At 42.1% G+C, this 17,699-nt stretch overlaps 1 protein-coding gene across 1 annotated transcript in view; it reads right to left on the bottom strand.

Annotated features, from left to right (window-relative positions):
• ESPL1 (extra spindle pole bodies like 1, separase) overlaps window positions 1–17,699 on the bottom strand; it is a 31,679-nt gene that overhangs the window by 13,640 nt on the left and 340 nt on the right. Inside the window, exons 2-17 of the mRNA XM_075265787.1 lie at window positions 16,187–17,266; window positions 14,101–14,205; window positions 13,377–13,497; window positions 12,153–12,289; window positions 10,766–10,959; window positions 10,316–10,558; window positions 9,622–9,766; window positions 8,506–8,659; window positions 7,968–8,107; window positions 7,668–7,802; window positions 6,708–6,827; window positions 6,420–6,591; window positions 2,868–2,996; window positions 2,608–2,764; window positions 1,421–1,530; window positions 99–1,087 (exon numbers count right to left, since the gene is read on the bottom strand). Coding sequence (XP_075121888.1) covers window positions 99–1,087; window positions 1,421–1,530; window positions 2,608–2,764; window positions 2,868–2,996; window positions 6,420–6,591; window positions 6,708–6,827; window positions 7,668–7,802; window positions 7,968–8,107; window positions 8,506–8,659; window positions 9,622–9,766; window positions 10,316–10,558; window positions 10,766–10,959; window positions 12,153–12,289; window positions 13,377–13,497; window positions 14,101–14,205; window positions 16,187–17,266 — 4,131 coding nt within the window. The remainder of the gene's footprint in view (window positions 1–98; window positions 1,088–1,420; window positions 1,531–2,607; window positions 2,765–2,867; window positions 2,997–6,419; window positions 6,592–6,707; window positions 6,828–7,667; window positions 7,803–7,967; window positions 8,108–8,505; window positions 8,660–9,621; window positions 9,767–10,315; window positions 10,559–10,765; window positions 10,960–12,152; window positions 12,290–13,376; window positions 13,498–14,100; window positions 14,206–16,186; window positions 17,267–17,699) is intronic.

The following is a 17,699-nucleotide window of genomic DNA, read 5'->3' as shown; positions in this document are numbered from 1 at the left end:
AGATATTCTCAATGCTAGTTCCTTGATGTTACATAGAGTATTACAATACTATAAATGATACAGAAGTAAAGCAGCTTGGAAGACATTTCTACACTCACCTTGATCACTGTTCTAGTCTTGCGTCGTCTTGGAGCCCTTGGCTCTAGTTCTGGCTGCGGAAACTCTTCATTATAGACTGTGACAGAACTCTTTTTGGTAGAAGTTGATATAACAGGCTTGGCTTGTGAGGTCAGACGGTCCTTTCGCAAAGGAGTTTGGGCCTTGGGAAGTACAGATGAAATAGAGGAATCTGATTGCTCCTGAGAAAATATATCAGAGAGATCTTCTGAAATCCTATGTGATCCTTTCCTTTTACTGGTAGGTGCACTAGAAGCGGTGATGTTGCTCTTGACACTAGTAATTTTTTTCCCTTTTTGCGGTGGCTTCCAACCCCATACTTGCATGAAGAGATCTGCAATACATCCACCATGTTTTGTCGCCAGCTTGTAAATAGAGTCCAGTGCTTTCACTAGTAAAAGACTCGCCATCCAGTGCTTGGGGAAACCAGTTGGACGAGAAGAAACAAAGCGTAAACCATCTTCTAACATCCCCTCAGGAAGATTAGGGGGAGGACTCGAAGACACTATATTCTCATACACTCGAGCAGTAAGCTCATCCGCAATTCCCAGATCTCCCTTCTTTGCACAGAGAAGCCCATTCAATACTTTAGAGAATCTCAGGGTTATGGATTGACAACGCTTCAGAGCTGAACGAAACAAGGCTCGGCTCTGGGGGTCATTCTCTGCTTGGGCGACCTGCCACCTTGTGCACAGCAGAGCTAGGACAAGATCAGAGCATAAGGGACACGTGCACTCCAGAGAATGGGACACAAACTGAGGAGGACTCTTCACAGCAGACACTGCAGACGTAGGAGATTCTGGATGTTTTGTTAAGTCTCTGGTTTCCACAAACTTGAACTGAACACCCTTCAAGAAGTCATCTGTTGGAGGACTGGGTGTAAACTCAGGAGTCTTCCCTTTTTTGTTTGACTGCTTCCCTTTGGAAAGTTTAATCTTTACTTCTTTTTGTTGTGATTTTGCAGAGAAATCTAAGAGAAAGAGATTGGATTCTCCATTAAAGGGCAAACAGTTTAACCATGTTGCTGTTAAAGAGTTTGTGCAGTCATACTTACCTGCCTGTAGGGAAAACCGCATGCTGAAGGGACCATTGCTGGCCCAACTTTCAGCATGGATTTATTACAGTAGGACCCATGCAAGATGCATGACAGGGTTTGGATGGTTGTATTAATCCCTCCCATTATGTAGCTGCATCTCATCATGCCAAATGTGAGAGGGCAGTAGAGTATGCCCGCACAACCCCCTTTAAAATAGTGTTGAAAATGTATAAAAACACCAGGTTATATGAACAAATGCTAACTTACCTGTGCATGACTCCATAAGAAAAACCACATACTGCAAATCGTCTTCACATTGCTGAGCGTCAGCACGTAAAGTCTCCAGTTCTGCCTTTCTCACCAAGAAATCTGCACAGCTGCAAAGAGAAAGATTTCCAAACATTTCAGAACGTCTACAGGGCAAAGCATGAGCGTGAAAACATTCTAGGAAAGTAATAGAATTTAATAAATGCAGCACACATCAAATCCTGCCTCTATGTTATGTTCCCATTTTTTTTTTTGTCCAGTAAAATAGGTGCCATAACTAGAGATGAGCGAACACTGTTTGGAACAGCCGTTCCGAACAGCGCACTCACAGCACTCTCCCATAGAAATGAATGGACGTAGCTGGCACACGGGGGAGGTTAAGCGGCCGGCCGCCGGCAAAGTCTGCGTGCCAGGTACTTCCATTCATTTCTATGGGAGCGTGCTGTTCGGATCGGCTGATCCGAACAGTGTTCGCTCATCTCTATAACATATACCCAATGGACCATGTTTACAATCAATGAGGTTCATCCTTTAACAGATCTGTTCATATCAGGCATCTCTATCAGTGTCAGTTCTAAACTTGAAAGGCAACAGATACCTTTTAAGGCCTTATGTGCACAAACATTTTTTTCTGTAGCACACAGACCGATGAATTCTTATGACCCCATACACACACGTGTTTTTCACACATTTGTGTGGGATCTGTTAACCCGGGACTCAAAACTCAGGGCTTATTTATCAACGTTTCCTTGAAAAACACAGACTGTGCATGAATTCATCAGATACTGTTACAGATGGTGTGAATTATAGTAAATAGGTCAGGCTAAAATGTCCCCATCCCTGCCAACCTTGTACCCACCATGCTCTACCCACTTTTTTTTAAAATGGCGATCAGGTTGGAAAGGGGACAAAGTGTTGTATTTTGTTGCAAACAGCACCACTTTTACACCAGAAAACTGGCATGACTAGTTTAGTGTATACAAAAAAAAATTAAAAATACACACACACATATATATATATATATATATATATATATATATATATATATATATATATATATACACACACACACATATATATATATATATAAGCACAGATATTCTTCAGATATAGTATAGGTTGGAAAGCACTACTGAGAACACGCTTGTGTATGAATGAAAGGTACGCAAGAGAGATGGATTACTTACTGCCGCATGCTATGAAGACTTTTAGCCAATCTTAGTCCCTCCAGGCAAAAAGACTTGGCCTCTGATACACTGCCGAGACGGCTCAGGGTGCTGATGAGATCCTGCGAGCAACTCAGCAGATCAGCAAGAACCTGCCACTTTTGGAGAAGGTTCTCTCCTGATAGGAAACAAAAATGATAGGTTTACTTTAGCTCATTAAAACAGAAGCAAATGTAATTAAGAGCTTATCCAGCCAGAAATGCAAGCCGCATTTACCATACCATTATCCACAAAGCGTGCTTCAGATGTGGCCTTTGGAGTAGACAGAACATCATTCCCAAGTAAAAGAAGGACAATGCTCCTAAGCAACTTGTGGGCTTCTGTCAGAGCAGTTTCTGAATTATGCCATCCTGCAAATAGAAAATCATATAACAGGGTGACCTCATACAACTCAGTCATCACATTAAAGGAGTTTTCAGGATTTGCGTACTTTGTTGCCATTTCCCACCCTCCCCTCCTCCTCCCCACCCCAGCCAATTGCACTGACGATTGATTCTTTTCTATTGGCAGATTGTGTTACGTTCTTCTTTTTGTTGTAAAACCAAATAAAACTTTTTTTTTTTTAATGTAAATGTGTTTTCAGAAATCAGAATGTTGATGTCTATTAAGCTATGTCATCAAAATCGTATTGGCAGGGAGTCCAACTCTCAGCACACATGCAGATCAGAAGTTTATACTGGTATTGTAGTCTTGCTCCATTCAGCGGTACTGCAGTTTTTAAGCAAACAGCATGCAAAGTGGCTGCCCCTTCAAACAACTGATCATAGAGTTTCTAAGAGTCCCTACCTCTCTCAAAAGAAAGTAATATTAAAGAGGGGAGGGAGGGTGTAGGCTAAAATATTGATGACCAATCCTAAAGATAAGTCATCAATATACAATCTCTTCAGGGTCCCACTCAATCAGCTGACAGCTTTGTTCTCTGTATTGTAGTGGGATATGATCTGCAGTACCTGATCTGACCACTACACAGAGAACAAAGTTGTCTGCCTCCCGTTCCATTCTCTGGAATTCTCAGCTGAAGCTAGGTTCACACCTGCGGTCAGCTGTCCGTTCTGTGGTTTCCGTCTTCTGCATGCCAGAAGACGAAAACAACAGACCGGGTCCGGCCGTGAGCGTTTTATGCTCTCCGCCGTGAAACCGGTTTTTTAAATCCGGACACAGAGTACTGCATGTCTGACTCTGTGTCCGGATTATAAAACCTGGTTTCGCGGCGGAGAGCATAAAACGCTCACCGCCGCTCACGGCCCGACATCTTTCTCACCCATTCAAATGAATGGGTCAGAAAGACTCCTGCAGGTTTCCGTACCCTTGCAGGAAACGGAAACCTGCAGAACGGAGTGCCGGGCGCTGATGTGAACGAGCCCTGAGAATAGCAGACTGATTGTGGGCGCTAGTTGTCAGACCCTCCATAATCTCTGATATTGATGACATAGCCGTAGGATAGGTCATTAAAGGGATTCTATCATTAAACTGCTATTTTTTTGTCCCTAACACTTTGGAATACCCATAAGAAAGCCTGTTCTCCTACCTTTAGATGTCTTCTCCGCACCGCCGTTCAGTAGAAATACTTGTTTTCTTCTGTATGCAAATGAGTTATCTCGCAGCATTGAGGGCATGCCCCAGCGCTGCGAGAGAACTCTCCAGCGGCGTCTCTATCTTGTCCTAGAACGGCCTCTCTCTGCGTCTTCTTCCAACGCTGGTTTGAAACTTCTAGGCATGCGCAGTCGGCTCTGCCGTCAGGCCTCGGACAGAGCCGATTGCGCATGCCCACGGCCATTTTCTTGTGGCTGCTTACCCCAGCTTACTGTGTAACCAGCCACAAGAAAATGGCTGTTTACACTAGTTTACTGTGTAAATGGCCACAGGAAAATTGCTGCGGGCATGCGCAATCGGCACTGTCTGAGGCCAGACAGCAGAGCCGACTGTGCATGCCTAGAAATTTGAAGCCAGGAGAGGCAGAAGAAGCAAGAAAAGGCCGTTCCAGGCGAAAATGGAGGCGGCACTGGAGATTTCTCTCGCAGCATTGGGGACGCCCCGAATGCTGTTTGAGCGCTGGGGACGACCCCAGTGCTGCGAGAGAACTCATTTGCATACAGAAGAAAACCCGGATTTCTACCGAACGGCGGTGTGGAGAAGACATCTAAAGGTAGGAGAAGAATAGCCTTTCTTAAGGCTATTCCTACATGTTAGGGACAAAAATAGCATTTTAATCATAGAATCCCTTTAATACTTTTAGTCAAAAATGTAAAACTTACAATCCAGCAAACCAATGGCTCAGAAAAACCAATAAAACTTAACACTTATTGTGCAGACAACATGAAAATATATTAAAAGACCACGGAAAAACAAACTTCCATCACCCACAGGAAAGAAGAAAAAGATCTTTTTCTTCTTTCCTGCAGGTCATGGAAGTTTGTTTTTCCGTGGTCTTAATATTTTTCATGTTGTCTACGCTATAAAAAAAGTTTTATTGAATTTCCTGAGTCATTGGTTTGCTGGATTTTAAGTTACAAATTTTTGACTGTTTTCCACGCCTCAAGCGAGGGGGTTTACTCCGTGCATCTGTAGCCACAGGAAGACTGTGTGCAGCCTTATATACAGGACATTGTAAGTGGGCTGTTGTGTGTTTTTTCGTTTTCATTTCATTAATATTTTTAGCCTGGAAGCCCCCTTCAATGCCCAGTTTTAAAGATGGCATATCATTATTACAAACCTTGAAGTAACCTTTACAGAGCACCTTTCATGTCATTGGGCACATGCGGTTTTATATAGTGCTAGAAAGAAGTTATGTGCCCCAGGGCAAAAGATATCAGTGCCATTATAACAGCAACAATATCTCCCCACTGTCAGAAGAGCGTTCCTGACAGTCTAGCTGGGCTGTGAGGAACAACCCTCCTGATAGTACTGTCTATAGCCCTTTACTGTCAGAGGGGCATTCCTGACCTACCAGCCATGCCGCTAAGCGGTGAGGAACGCCCCCCTGACCGTAGTTGCCTATAGACTAGTACTGGAGGGGTGTTCTTCACAACACAGCGTCAAGGCTGAGAGGTAAGGAACACCCCCTTTGACAGTACAGAGCTATGGACAAGTACTATCAGGAGAGGCGTTCCTCACAGCCCAGCTAGACTATCAGGAAAGCCCTTCTGACAGTGGGGAGATATCGATAGCGCAGTGTCAGCTTTCTAGCGGTATATAAAACCTCATGTGCCCGAAAACATGAAAAGTCCGCTATAAAGAAGATGCCTTGCCCTGAAATTGTTTTATTAAAGAATCTATTTCTCAGATACAGGGACCATATTGTCATTCTAAAACATGCCACCCCTCCTTCAGAGCTTAAAATAAGTAATCCTCATTTACAAAAACTAAAATAACCTCCTTCCTTTTGAAAACCTGAATTATGCCTTCAGTCAATGTAGTATGTCTTGGATACCATTAACTTTCTTATAACAAACAATTAAAAGAGTTGTTAAATTTTATTTTTTTTTTGGAAAATTATAGGTGCTACAGATGGGGTCAGTAAATTTTTTTTTTTTTTTAATAAAAAAGTTCTCATCTCTCGACTGGCCCTCGGTTTCTAATGATAGCTGATGTGTACAGGTATCAGCAGGGACTTCAACAAGTGGAACGTGGGGAAAAAAAAATGCGTGTGAAAGAGTGGAAATGAGTTTGTTGTTTGTTTTTTTTTATTTAATTCAATTTATTGGCCCCATTTGTAGCACTTGAAAATAGGACAACCCCCTTTAAATGTGTAATAAAACTGTAAATCATATTACCATGGGAACGGAGCTGCTTGTAGAGATCTGGAAGCAGAAGTGAAGGTGGAAGCCTAAGAAACAGTGAAAGCTCCTGCAAAATCTGAACTTTTAGCAGATACCAAGCCTTGGAAGACTTCTGCAGAGATGGATGTTGGAGAAGATTAACAAGGAGCTGTACTCCTTTATCAACCTACAATGCAGCAAGGAAAATCATAGTTCTTTATTCTCATTGGCATTTATTGGCGTTATATGCAGAGACACACTATACACTGTATGTATGGTGGATGACAATCACTAGTGAAGTACCTGGTTTGTCACCCGGCAAAGGCGACTCCGGAGTAGCTGACACCAACAGTCAGTCAACACGTAGATTTCAGAGGAAGTGTCAGAACGCTGCAGAGCGGCTTCTGCCTCCTGGAGAGTGACCTGGGAAAATACAATTGGCAAAATATGAAAAGTTAGGGTAAGGTAATACATTTGATTATAAGGATAACCACATATAGCTCTTCCTTTTTACAAGCCAGATATGTAACTGTATGCCTACTGGCTTCATATGTAATAAACATGGATCTTAGGCCGGTCCCCGCTTCCTGCCTGAGAAACTGGACAGGAGACTGAAACCGGCAGGCAGTTTTCAAACCCATTCATTTCAATGGGTTTGCAAAGTGTCTGCCCGTGAGAGTCTTCTGCTCTCCGTGGTGAAACCAGGTTTGTTTTTGTTTTTTTAAACTGGACACAAAGTCGGACATGCAGGACTTTGTGTCCGGTTTGGAAAAAAAACAAAACCAAAACACTGTTTTGCTGCGGAGAGCAGAAGACGCTCCCGGGCGGACACTGAATGCAGAGTTTCTGTCTCCTGTCGGCAGAAGACGGAAACCTCAAAACGGTGCTAGTGTGAACCCGCCCTCAGATAAAGTAACTGCTGAGAATAAAATACATGTTAACCATATAATATTACCATATGATATATATTCTAACGCACCGTCTCTCCTTCCTGCACATTTAGACAATATTTCCTGTATCGGGTGCTTTCTCCTGTACAGATGTAATATTCTTAAATGTAATACTATATACACAAATGAACAGGTTGATACACAAATATCAGAATAGAGATGTAGCAGGTAACATGTGGAATGATCTAAGACCAGAGCCGTTCATATAAAAAGGTACCAAATACCAGCATTGCCCTTGCATATTTATGGTTACAATGATGATTCATTACATTTTGTTTCCTATATTAGATCAGAGATGGAAGAATGGACTTACCTTTGCATACCCCGGACTCTCCAGATAAAACAGAAGTTTGGTTAAATGACACAGAGTTCCGGCCGCCCGGATGTTATCACCAAGGGAACTGCATAGATGTCTCACAAGCAGAAAGCTCTGTACGGCCTGTAAGGGCTGAGGAAAATAAAAGTGACAAGGTTATCATTGTACATTACGCAGCTGGCGGAGACAGTCTCAGGTAAAGCTCTGTTCAGGTCACATTTATAGCCTCAGTTAATGAAGGTGCCAGAACAAATGTCGCTGAAGATGTAAATGAAATTGCTAAAAATTAATGCTTACCTTTCCCATAAGTCGAAAGAGCGAGCCCAGCAGATGCAATGAGAACACAGTCTGTTCATTGCAACTGAGAGATGGAACTTCAGAGCCGGAAAGGAGGCCTTTCCACAGGTCAAGTGCTTCATCCAGGCCTTTCATGGGTCCTATTACCAAAAAGAAAAAAAAAAAATATTAAAAGAATTTAGTACAGCAGACTATGGATATAAATCGTCCAAAGTGCCCTATACATGAGCACTGCCACTCTGTATACTGTCCATGGGGCTGAAGGAAACAGTGGTGGACAGCTTTTAGCCATTTCCACTGGCCCCCTAGATAGAAACAGAGCAGTAAGGCACACGCTTCACCTCCACTCTATTCAAACCGCCTCCTTATCACTAATATGCATTGAGAATGAACAAAGAACTAAAAACCACTGATATGACTAGTGGTGGTCCGAGAGGTGGTGCCTCCAGGGATCAGATATTTATCATCACTCCTGTGAACAAGTGATTACTGTCTGACGGACAACCCCTTTAATAAAATGAAATAAGTAAATTTTAACCTGCTTCCCCAGCTAGTGTGAAACAAATGCCATCCCTGGCAGACTGGTCATCGTGAAGCTTATCTTCGTAGTTGAGGTCATTGGGTTCATATTCTATACCAGTCCACTGGCACTGGGCATCAAGCTTTTCTTTTCTTTGTTGCTCCTCCAAGCCCTGCACATTGAATAACATTAATAATTTCATCAAGATGAACGAACAGGGAATAATATACTGTACTACAGCAGAGCTCGGGTAGTAAAAAGTACATGACATTAATAGCCCTTACTCCAAGACCCCTTCTCCCATCCACAATGTAGCTACACTTTGTACTGAGTGAGCGATCTCCTATATAATATCCACAAGCCTTCATAAAGAATATGGCAAAATCTACAGCAGACAACAAGATCTGTAAATCTTCTTTCTCTGCCTCCCCTATTAATCCGATTCTCTGTCATTTGACCGACTGTGCTCTTCCCCATGTAAAAACAACTGGAGTCAATGATGTCACGGAACAAGTGATTACCGCTTTATACAATCAGTGTACTAGATACCAGTACCAGTTTATTATAAAGCTTTGGTCTGTAAGACCTTCAGCCATTGGATTGCAGGAGGACTAAGGTTAAGCACAAGATAAAAAGCGGCACTGTTGCAATGGAGAACTATGCTAAACTCCCTTAGCACAGTACTCAGTTGCGACAATGACTGTTTTTCTATAGTGCTTAACCTTCGTTCGCCAATGCAATGTCTGATGAAGGTCTTACAGACCGAAACGTTACACTTTGCTGCTTTATACAATGAGTATGCCGGAATCTCGTTTGGTGGAGTGAGCCCCTTCCTGTGCGCCTGATCATTTTTTATTTGACACAAGTGACATAGCATTATTGTATACAGGGATTCCCAAAAGTCAAAGTTAAGCCCAAGGACTTCTGGCACCCTGCGAATCTAATAATCGGAGCGCTGGAACACCCTCATCTGTATGAGTATGAGTGTTAATCCAGTGCAGTAAATGCATTGTGAAAAACTTTTCCTAAATAACGTTTAAATCCTACAAGGACTACTTAGAAATTTGTGGCCAGTTGGAGATTACTAAACCGGTATACTAGACACTAGGCTAGACCTTGAAAGGATTTACTCACCTCTCGCATGTTGGCTTCAAGAGTGCAGATATACTGCCATAGCAGTGCCTGGGCTTTTATATCCTGCAAATGCTTTTGGTTTTCTGACACCCGAGAAACAGAGTGAAGAAGTCTGAGGCAATCCTGCACAGCATCTAGAGCAGTACTAGCAAGAGGAATTGGAAAAAAAAAAAAAAAATTATAAATATATCTATCTCAAGTTCATAGTGAATGCATTTCATAAGAGGATTTGTTGAGTTTGCTGGAGCTGTTGTCTCCATACTACACACTAACTTATTCAGTCTAGGTTTCAAACTGATCTGTCACCAGTACCCTTGCCAGGACCCAGCTTTCTCTACGTGAATTGAGCATCACATTGCAAATTTGCAAAGCCGTTCCATTCATTTGAGGGACTGATAGATATTGCCAAGGAAAGAGTGTGGTCATCTCTGTCAATGCTATAGAGAATGAAACGGCACTTCTCTTAAGATTGATGGGGTTGCAGAGGTTGGAACTACACCGATCAGAAAGTTATGGCTAACTTGTGGATAGGTCATATATCACTATGGTGGCACAACCGCTTTAATATGTAGGTGGTATAATAGAGTTTGCCCATGAGCCTAATAAGAATCCTGTATTCTAGAAATACAATGTATACAATGCAGAGTGAACATCATTGATTATAAAGTCATGTGTAATATTACTGTCACTTTACCATTCAGTCTGTCCAGAGTAGTCGTGATAACAAAGAACCTGAGCAAGCTCAAGAAGGAAGGCTGGGCGATGATGGGCAAGGCTGCTGTCTTCAGCACAAAGTTCAAGGAGGTCACAGATTGCATTGTAACGCTCCTGCCCAGTGTCCCCATGGACAGACTTATATCCTCTCAGCTCTTCAGATAAGAGGGAAATCATCATTTCAGGTTCCATTGGATTGTCAGCAAGTCCATCCTTCAAAGTACTGTAAGCAATTAGGTTTTAAAAATCAGTATTACGAATCAATATAATTATGTCCCCAAAAATAGTGCATCTCTCATAACAACAAAGTATCAAAAGCACACAACTTTGATATTTGCCACATGCTTCACTTTTGCAAAGCAATTTGTTAAAATTGCAGCCCATTTTGCTTAATAAATCAATATCTAAATAGCGTTATCATCTAACTCACTGCAGACGTAGATCTTCATCTCCATTTCTTGCCCCATCAATTTTAAGTCTGACCCACTGGGCAACAGGTTCAGCCATTTGCTGAGACACTTGACAGCCCAATGCCCGTAACCAAAGAGTCACGGCTGCCAGACCAAGAGCGGTGTGTCCTGCCTTCCTGCAACTCTCTACATGCAGCTTAAAACAACGGTGCACCTGTGAAAACACAATATCATATAGAAAGATGAAGATTTATTAGTGGAATTACAATATTTCTATTCACTAGTAAATAGTTTTAACATATTACACCTGTAAGTAGTAAAGAAATAAGACCTATCACCTATTAAAGAATGTAGAGAGCTGGACTTGCTGGAGGTGGTGTCAGGTCCGCTCGGAAGGAGGTATATACCAGGCAAATGTCACATCTCGAGTGAGGCCTTTCAGGCAAACCACACCGCCCTGTCTAGTTAAGAGGGTCTAAAACTTAAAAGGGGTTGTCCAAGAGTATCAGTTCTTTTCTTGTGACCACCGAGGCCTCCGTTTGCCCTCCGCGGTTACATGTGGCTAGGACTTCTCCTGGCACAAGCACTGGTATGTGATGGACTGCCAAGTGCTGGCGGACACTGGAGCAGCAGGGTCAGGACAGTATGATTTTATTTTTTAAAGTTTCACCTTCCCTGGTCCCCTACCCAAGTACTGAGATACCTGGACAACCCCTTTAATACATACAAATATGTGCCTATTAAGCCAGAATTCAGGCACAGCCATCAGAGTACTCAGCCCCCAATTGCATTAAAATTGCTGCAGTCATGTTCATTTGCTTCATACACAGACTAGGTTTATTTTTTTATTCTTAAAATCAGCATTAGTTAGAATTTTGAATATTGGAAATAGGTGAAACCAAAACAGTCAATCTCAGCAGAAAAGAGAACCCTCCTATCTACCCCTTCCCTCCAGACGTATCACAGAACAGAATAAAATAGTCAAAGCAGTACATGAACAGACAAGACACGTTAAAAAGAATAATCTGTTTTTCACACTATGCCCCAGAGGGCACAACATCTCTACACTCAGACGACACATAAAACTCAACTGTGTACTACATTAGGTCAGGATGAATTTATATCCTGTCCATCACTATGGTTTGAGGGCAGGTCCAGGATACCCACCCACGGCCCTAGTCATAATGTAGGTTACTCAATCTATTTAAACCAGTGTTCCCAAACCCCTTCAGACTCAAGATGGTAAAAAAAATCCCTGCCAAATCAATTTTACCAAGAGACAAAATAGGTTTTAAGGGTGCAGATGATGTCTCATACTAGTATGCAATCTTCTTCCCAAATAGTGGTTTCTAAGGCATCCCTGTTAGGAGTTATTGATTTAAACCAATTGATAAAAGCAGAGTTTACCCTTTCAACAGCAAGCTCAGGATCGCCACCGGGCCCTGCTGTTGCAAGTCTCTCACATAGCGGGGACACCAGATCTGAGGCTTCTTTATATTTCCTCTGACTGTAGAACCAGTATGCCATATTATGTACACAGGAAGCTGTGAAAAAGGAACACATACATTGCTTTATCACCAAGAATAATCAGTGGTTGGTGAAATAGTGATATTACAGCAAAAGTGAAGGAGGTTTTCCATGGTCAGAATATAGATGACCCATCATTAGATTGAGGGGGGCCTGACTCCTGGCACCCCCACTGATCAGTTGTATGAAGAGGCCATGGGCTGTCATCTTTTATGGTATAGATCGGTCTATCAATCTGCATGTTGTCTACTTAGTAGCAGAAAGGAAGGAGATAAGGTTGGAATATCCTGAACTGCAGGTGCTAAGTAGACAACAAGTAGGTTGACAGAGTCCATCCACCAAAAGGCCCCCAAACCTTTCTTCTATATGGTTCAGATTATGAATAGGTTTCACTGAAAAACTACAGGTAGGTAAAAGTTATGTCATGGACTTCTACGGAGGGAAAATATAGTTCCCACCTCATGTTAAGGATGACAACATTACAATAGATTTAAAGAGCAATTTGGGGAGTTAAAGGGGTTGTCCAGGCAAAAAAATGACGCTTTCAATGTTTAAATCAAGTGGGGGCAGTGAATAAAAAAATAAAGACATACGCACCTGTCCCTGTTGCTCCGGTGTCCTGCCGCGCCTCCTGGGTCTTCTGCTCTGGCAGGTCTCTCCTGGAGTTGTGCTGAAGCCGCTGATTGGCCTCAGCAGTCACGTGACCGCTGACCACTGAGACAGTCACCGCAGATCCTCTTCCTAAAGCCTGCAGCAGTCACATGACCAATCAGTGGTTTGAGCACAACTCCAGAAGAGACCCGCCTTAGCAGAACCAGGAGGCGCGGGAGGACACCAGAGCAACGGGGACAGGCGAATAAGCTTTTTTTTTCCAGCCGATTTACACGTTAAAAGGGTTGTCAATTTTTGCCTGGACAACCCCTTTAAGCTGACATCATTGCCAAACATCTAGAAAAGCAAAGTGTCAGGCAATTTCTTGATTACTTGGTCTCTACTTTACACCTAAAAAGTGACACTTAGAAATGAAAATATGTCCCTGTCTAGAACAGCTGTGTAATTGTGTATAAACATACAGGACATTAGAAATGAAGGTCAGTAATAAACCTGTGATATTTAAGAATTCGGTGCTATCCTGAGCAGAAAGGCCCTGGACGGAGATCAGCATTCTGGACACTGCGTCTTTGCAGGCTCCCAACAATAACTGCAACTCATCGTCCTTTATATCCTGCAAAGAAAACCAAATTATATTTACACACTACTTGAGCACACAAGCTTCTAGTATGTAATTCCAGTTATTCATCTCAACATATATTTTAAAGGGAAAGTTTTATCTATAATTTGACTACATATTTATCAACAGGGTCGCTCAGTGGTTAGCACTGCAGCACTGGAGTCCTGGGTTCAAATCCCACCAGGAACAACATCCGCAAGGAGTGTGTATGTTCTCCCCGTGTTTGCGTGGATTTCCTTCCATTCTACAAAAACATACTTAGATGAAGAACAAAAAACTACATTGTGATCCCTATATGGGGCTCACAATCTACAAAAAAACAAAAACAAAGTGCACATACTATTTCTTATGGTTGCACCTTTGCATCTGCATTACGGACACAAAATATGGATTTCATGGTTCAAATAGAAATTTAGATAACCCCAGGGGTCAATGATGATCTGACTTTAGCTCACCAGAGTCGTTGGGCCCTGGGTTTTGCAGTCGTAATATGGTTCCTAATAATATAGCCATTCTGATAACCTGTGCAGCTTCAGCCCGTCCATATCTGCTAGAACACACCAATAAGTAAAGATAATAACTGAACATAACTGGTACCTTGTAGTTTTGAAGAAACGAGCAGGCAACGTTTGTAAATTGCTGGAGGCCAGAAAACTGCTGCTGTTTTATGGATCGGAGTTGGAGAGTCCCATCTTTAGGAACCTAAGAGGAAAAAAATAAAAAGTATACAAATATAGTTCTGTGCTATGAATACAGATGAAGTGCTCATCAGTCTGTTATATTCATGCCATTAAAGGGGACTTTCCAAGCTTCAGAACTGATGAATTATCCTTAGGATAGGTCATCAATTAAAATTTGGCAGGGGTCAGACACCCAGGCCGCAGTCAGTCAGATGTTTGAAGAGGCTGCAGTGACGCAGCTTCATTAGTCCTTACCAAGCACAGCAACATATATCTGTACAGCAGCTGTGCTTGGTATCGCAACTCAGCCCATTCATTTGAACGGTAGAGCTTGACCACATGTTCTGCAAGGTTCCTGAGTGTTGGACCCTACAGATCTTCACTTGATGGCTACAGAACCTCTGTAAGCTGAGGCAGCAAGTTATAAAAAGCTATTAATTCTTAAGCCAAAGCCAGGAGTGGATGTAGTAGAAGGGAAAAGTGTAAGTCCTTCCTTTATATTACAACTTTATTTTGCATGGCTCTGCCCACCAAATATGCTGCACAATATGTGTGTGTATGTGTATATATATATATATATATATATATATATATATATATATATATATATATATATATTTTTTTTTTTATATGAAAACAAAAAAAAAAAAGCAAAGCTTCTCCAGTCTGTTGCCTGAACACTAAATGGAGTGGAACACAAGCACTCTATTTGGGACCTGTAGGGGTCACAGTTACATGCACTGCAACCTGTTCCCTACTTCATACTATCCTATCAAAATAAAGTTAACAAAAAGCATGAGACATATTGCAAAGACTGACAGCAGATCAAGCTACAGCGGCTTCATGCAAAAACAAAGGCCTGTACATCCAAAACCGCTATTTTAATTTTTTTTAAATACTTAAGGCTATTTGCTTTATTTCTCCTTTTATATGCATTGGAGATATAGTTCCTGCAAAGGTGTACATGGCCTTTAATGAAGACCTATGACATCTTTAAAGGGATTATCCAGCTTCCATGCAAATACATCTACAGCAGTACTAAATCCTCACTGTTCCTTTGTGCACCATTTGCTTTATTTCACTTGCTGTTTCTTGTATCTCTGTTATTTACATGCAGTGAATCTGTAGACAAACTACATTTCCCATGATTCATCTGCAGGCTCTCCCTCTGCTTCTTCCCTGCCATGAAATCACTTCCACATCCTAGGTCATGTGCTTCCAAGACGTTTCATTTTTGCGAGCTCACTAATCCTCTGCCATGTGAGTGTCAAATGAAACAGTAGCATATAACCTGAAATGTCGGAGTGATGTATTACATGTGATTTCATTGCAGGGGAGAGTGGAGAAGGGAGAGAGAGAGCAGGCAGATGAATCATGGGAAATGTAGTTTGTCTACAGAGTGACTATATGTAAATAACAGTGATACAAGGAGCAGCAAGTAAAATAAAGTCAAGCAAAGAGTGCACAAGGGATCAAACCCATGATGCATTAAGTACAACGTTAGCAGTAGAGGCTGTACTATATCTACATGTTGTGGGGCAGTGTAATAACTCTTCTCTCTATATTCTCCTACATAACCCAACACTACAAGTATATAATTTGGGCTTACATGAGCTCCTTCATTATAGATGCATGACAAGAACTATCCGGAACCAGCCCAGAAAACCCAGCTCCAGCTGAAACAAACGCTCATATAAGGAAAGTTAAGTTCAAGTCTCTGGCAAAGCCTTATAAGTCCAAAAAAAGCAACATTTACCTCCCTGACCCTCCACCACTTTCAGATAGCCACAAGTCTCTACTTCCTGGCTCATTGTAAGATACCAGAAAGTGTCTGAAGTATACAAGCTATTATAGCTATATACAATGTTTGCTGTATAAAATTTATCATTCCTCATAAAGAAGTTATTGTATGAGCCAGTGATTAAAGTTGTATACAGAGTCAGAAGAAGCATAGTGATAACAGATGGAACAATTGCGCACTTCTACTCTCATTCAATACATACCAAGGAAACTTGTCTGTCCAAAAGACTGAAATGCGATTCAAGAAACTTGGCCAGACTAAGAACGGCATTGGATCCCTGCTTAACAGAATCTGAAGCATGCTTGAGGCGGCCATCCAAACATGAAACTGTAAACTGACAGCATTCACTGAGGGCCTGGCATTGCCAACCATCGCCAATGGAGCAGGAAGTATTAATAGTCTCTGCCATCTGCACCAAACGCTTCCCAATCTCAAATGACTTCCTCCACTCGTGAATTTCCACGGAAAAGCTTATTAGCGCTAGTGCAGCCTGGCAGCACCCATTGGGGTCCTTCAGGCATGTAACTGCTTGCTGGATGACCTCTTTGGCTTGGTGGAAGCAGCCACTCTTACAAAGCACACGAATCCTTTCTTGTGTCATTTCTACCAGTGAGCGAGTCCATGAATGAGTTAATTTTCCGTATGTCAGTAAAGGTTTCATCAACAGATTCTCGAGACATTCACTAAGGAAACACGCATCAGATTGGCTACAAGATTTCCCTTTAGCATCAAAGGCTAATGTTGCATACTTGGCATGGCGAGATACAGTAATAGGAGAGTCAGCGTGTGCACTAGACATTTCCACCAACATGAGGAACCGCAGTGCATGTAATCTAAGACCCAGAGTCTCCCGATTATATGGGCTAGCACTCTGCTTCTGTTCACATTCCGCTGCCACCTTCCACAAACTCTGAAAGCTGCTTTTCGCAACTGCTGCAAAGTCCCCGCCATTTTGTTGCTCTGATGGGCAACCACTGAGGTAGAGAAAAAGGAGATCTGAGAGCTGGGTGCAGGCCTCATATGAAGATTCATGTGTCGAGACATTTTTTAGAAGGTGAAACAATATCTTCTCTAAATAGAAAGGAGTTCTCTGTGAGCTGGACACACAAAAGCCCCGACTTGCCAATTCTACTAGGGGCACCAAGCTTTGTAAATGTTCTCCATTGCAGGTGGACTCTGCGGCCCAGTGGTTACAGGCACGCAGAAGACGATCACAGACAAAGCGCTGATCTGATAGCTGGTCTGGACGTGATGGCTCACAAGGAACATCTGAAATACATGACTGAAAGACAAGACGTAGATTGGTATTAACATCTATATCTATCTATATACTGTACGATAGAGAGGAACAAATGAACAAGATTGATAAAGGTAATACATATACATAGCTGTAAGCACAATTTTATCAGACACAGGCCTCCAACACCCAAAAAGTAGTCTCCAACTGTTACAAAACTACAATGCCCAGAATGCCCTGACAGCCATAAACTAGAGACTCTCTCAGCGTAGCCACACACTTTAGGTCAGATTATGAAACGTGTACATGATAATGAACGTGTATATGATGGAGTTAAAAAACAAAATCTGGCCATTCTGGATTTTAAGCCGCATAAATCCATTCTGAGGCCCAGTTCACATCTGTGTATGGGTTTCTGTTCTAGGAGTCCACTTGGGGCCTCCCCCCGAATGGAAACCTAATCGGCATAAAAAAGTGG

This window comes from Leptodactylus fuscus, chromosome 2 (genome assembly GCF_031893055.1).
Source record: "Leptodactylus fuscus isolate aLepFus1 chromosome 2, aLepFus1.hap2, whole genome shotgun sequence".
Lineage (NCBI taxonomy): Eukaryota > Metazoa > Chordata > Amphibia > Anura > Leptodactylidae > Leptodactylus > Leptodactylus fuscus.
Note: the sequence above shows the minus strand (reverse complement) of the source record. Positions and strands in the feature narration are given on the sequence as shown.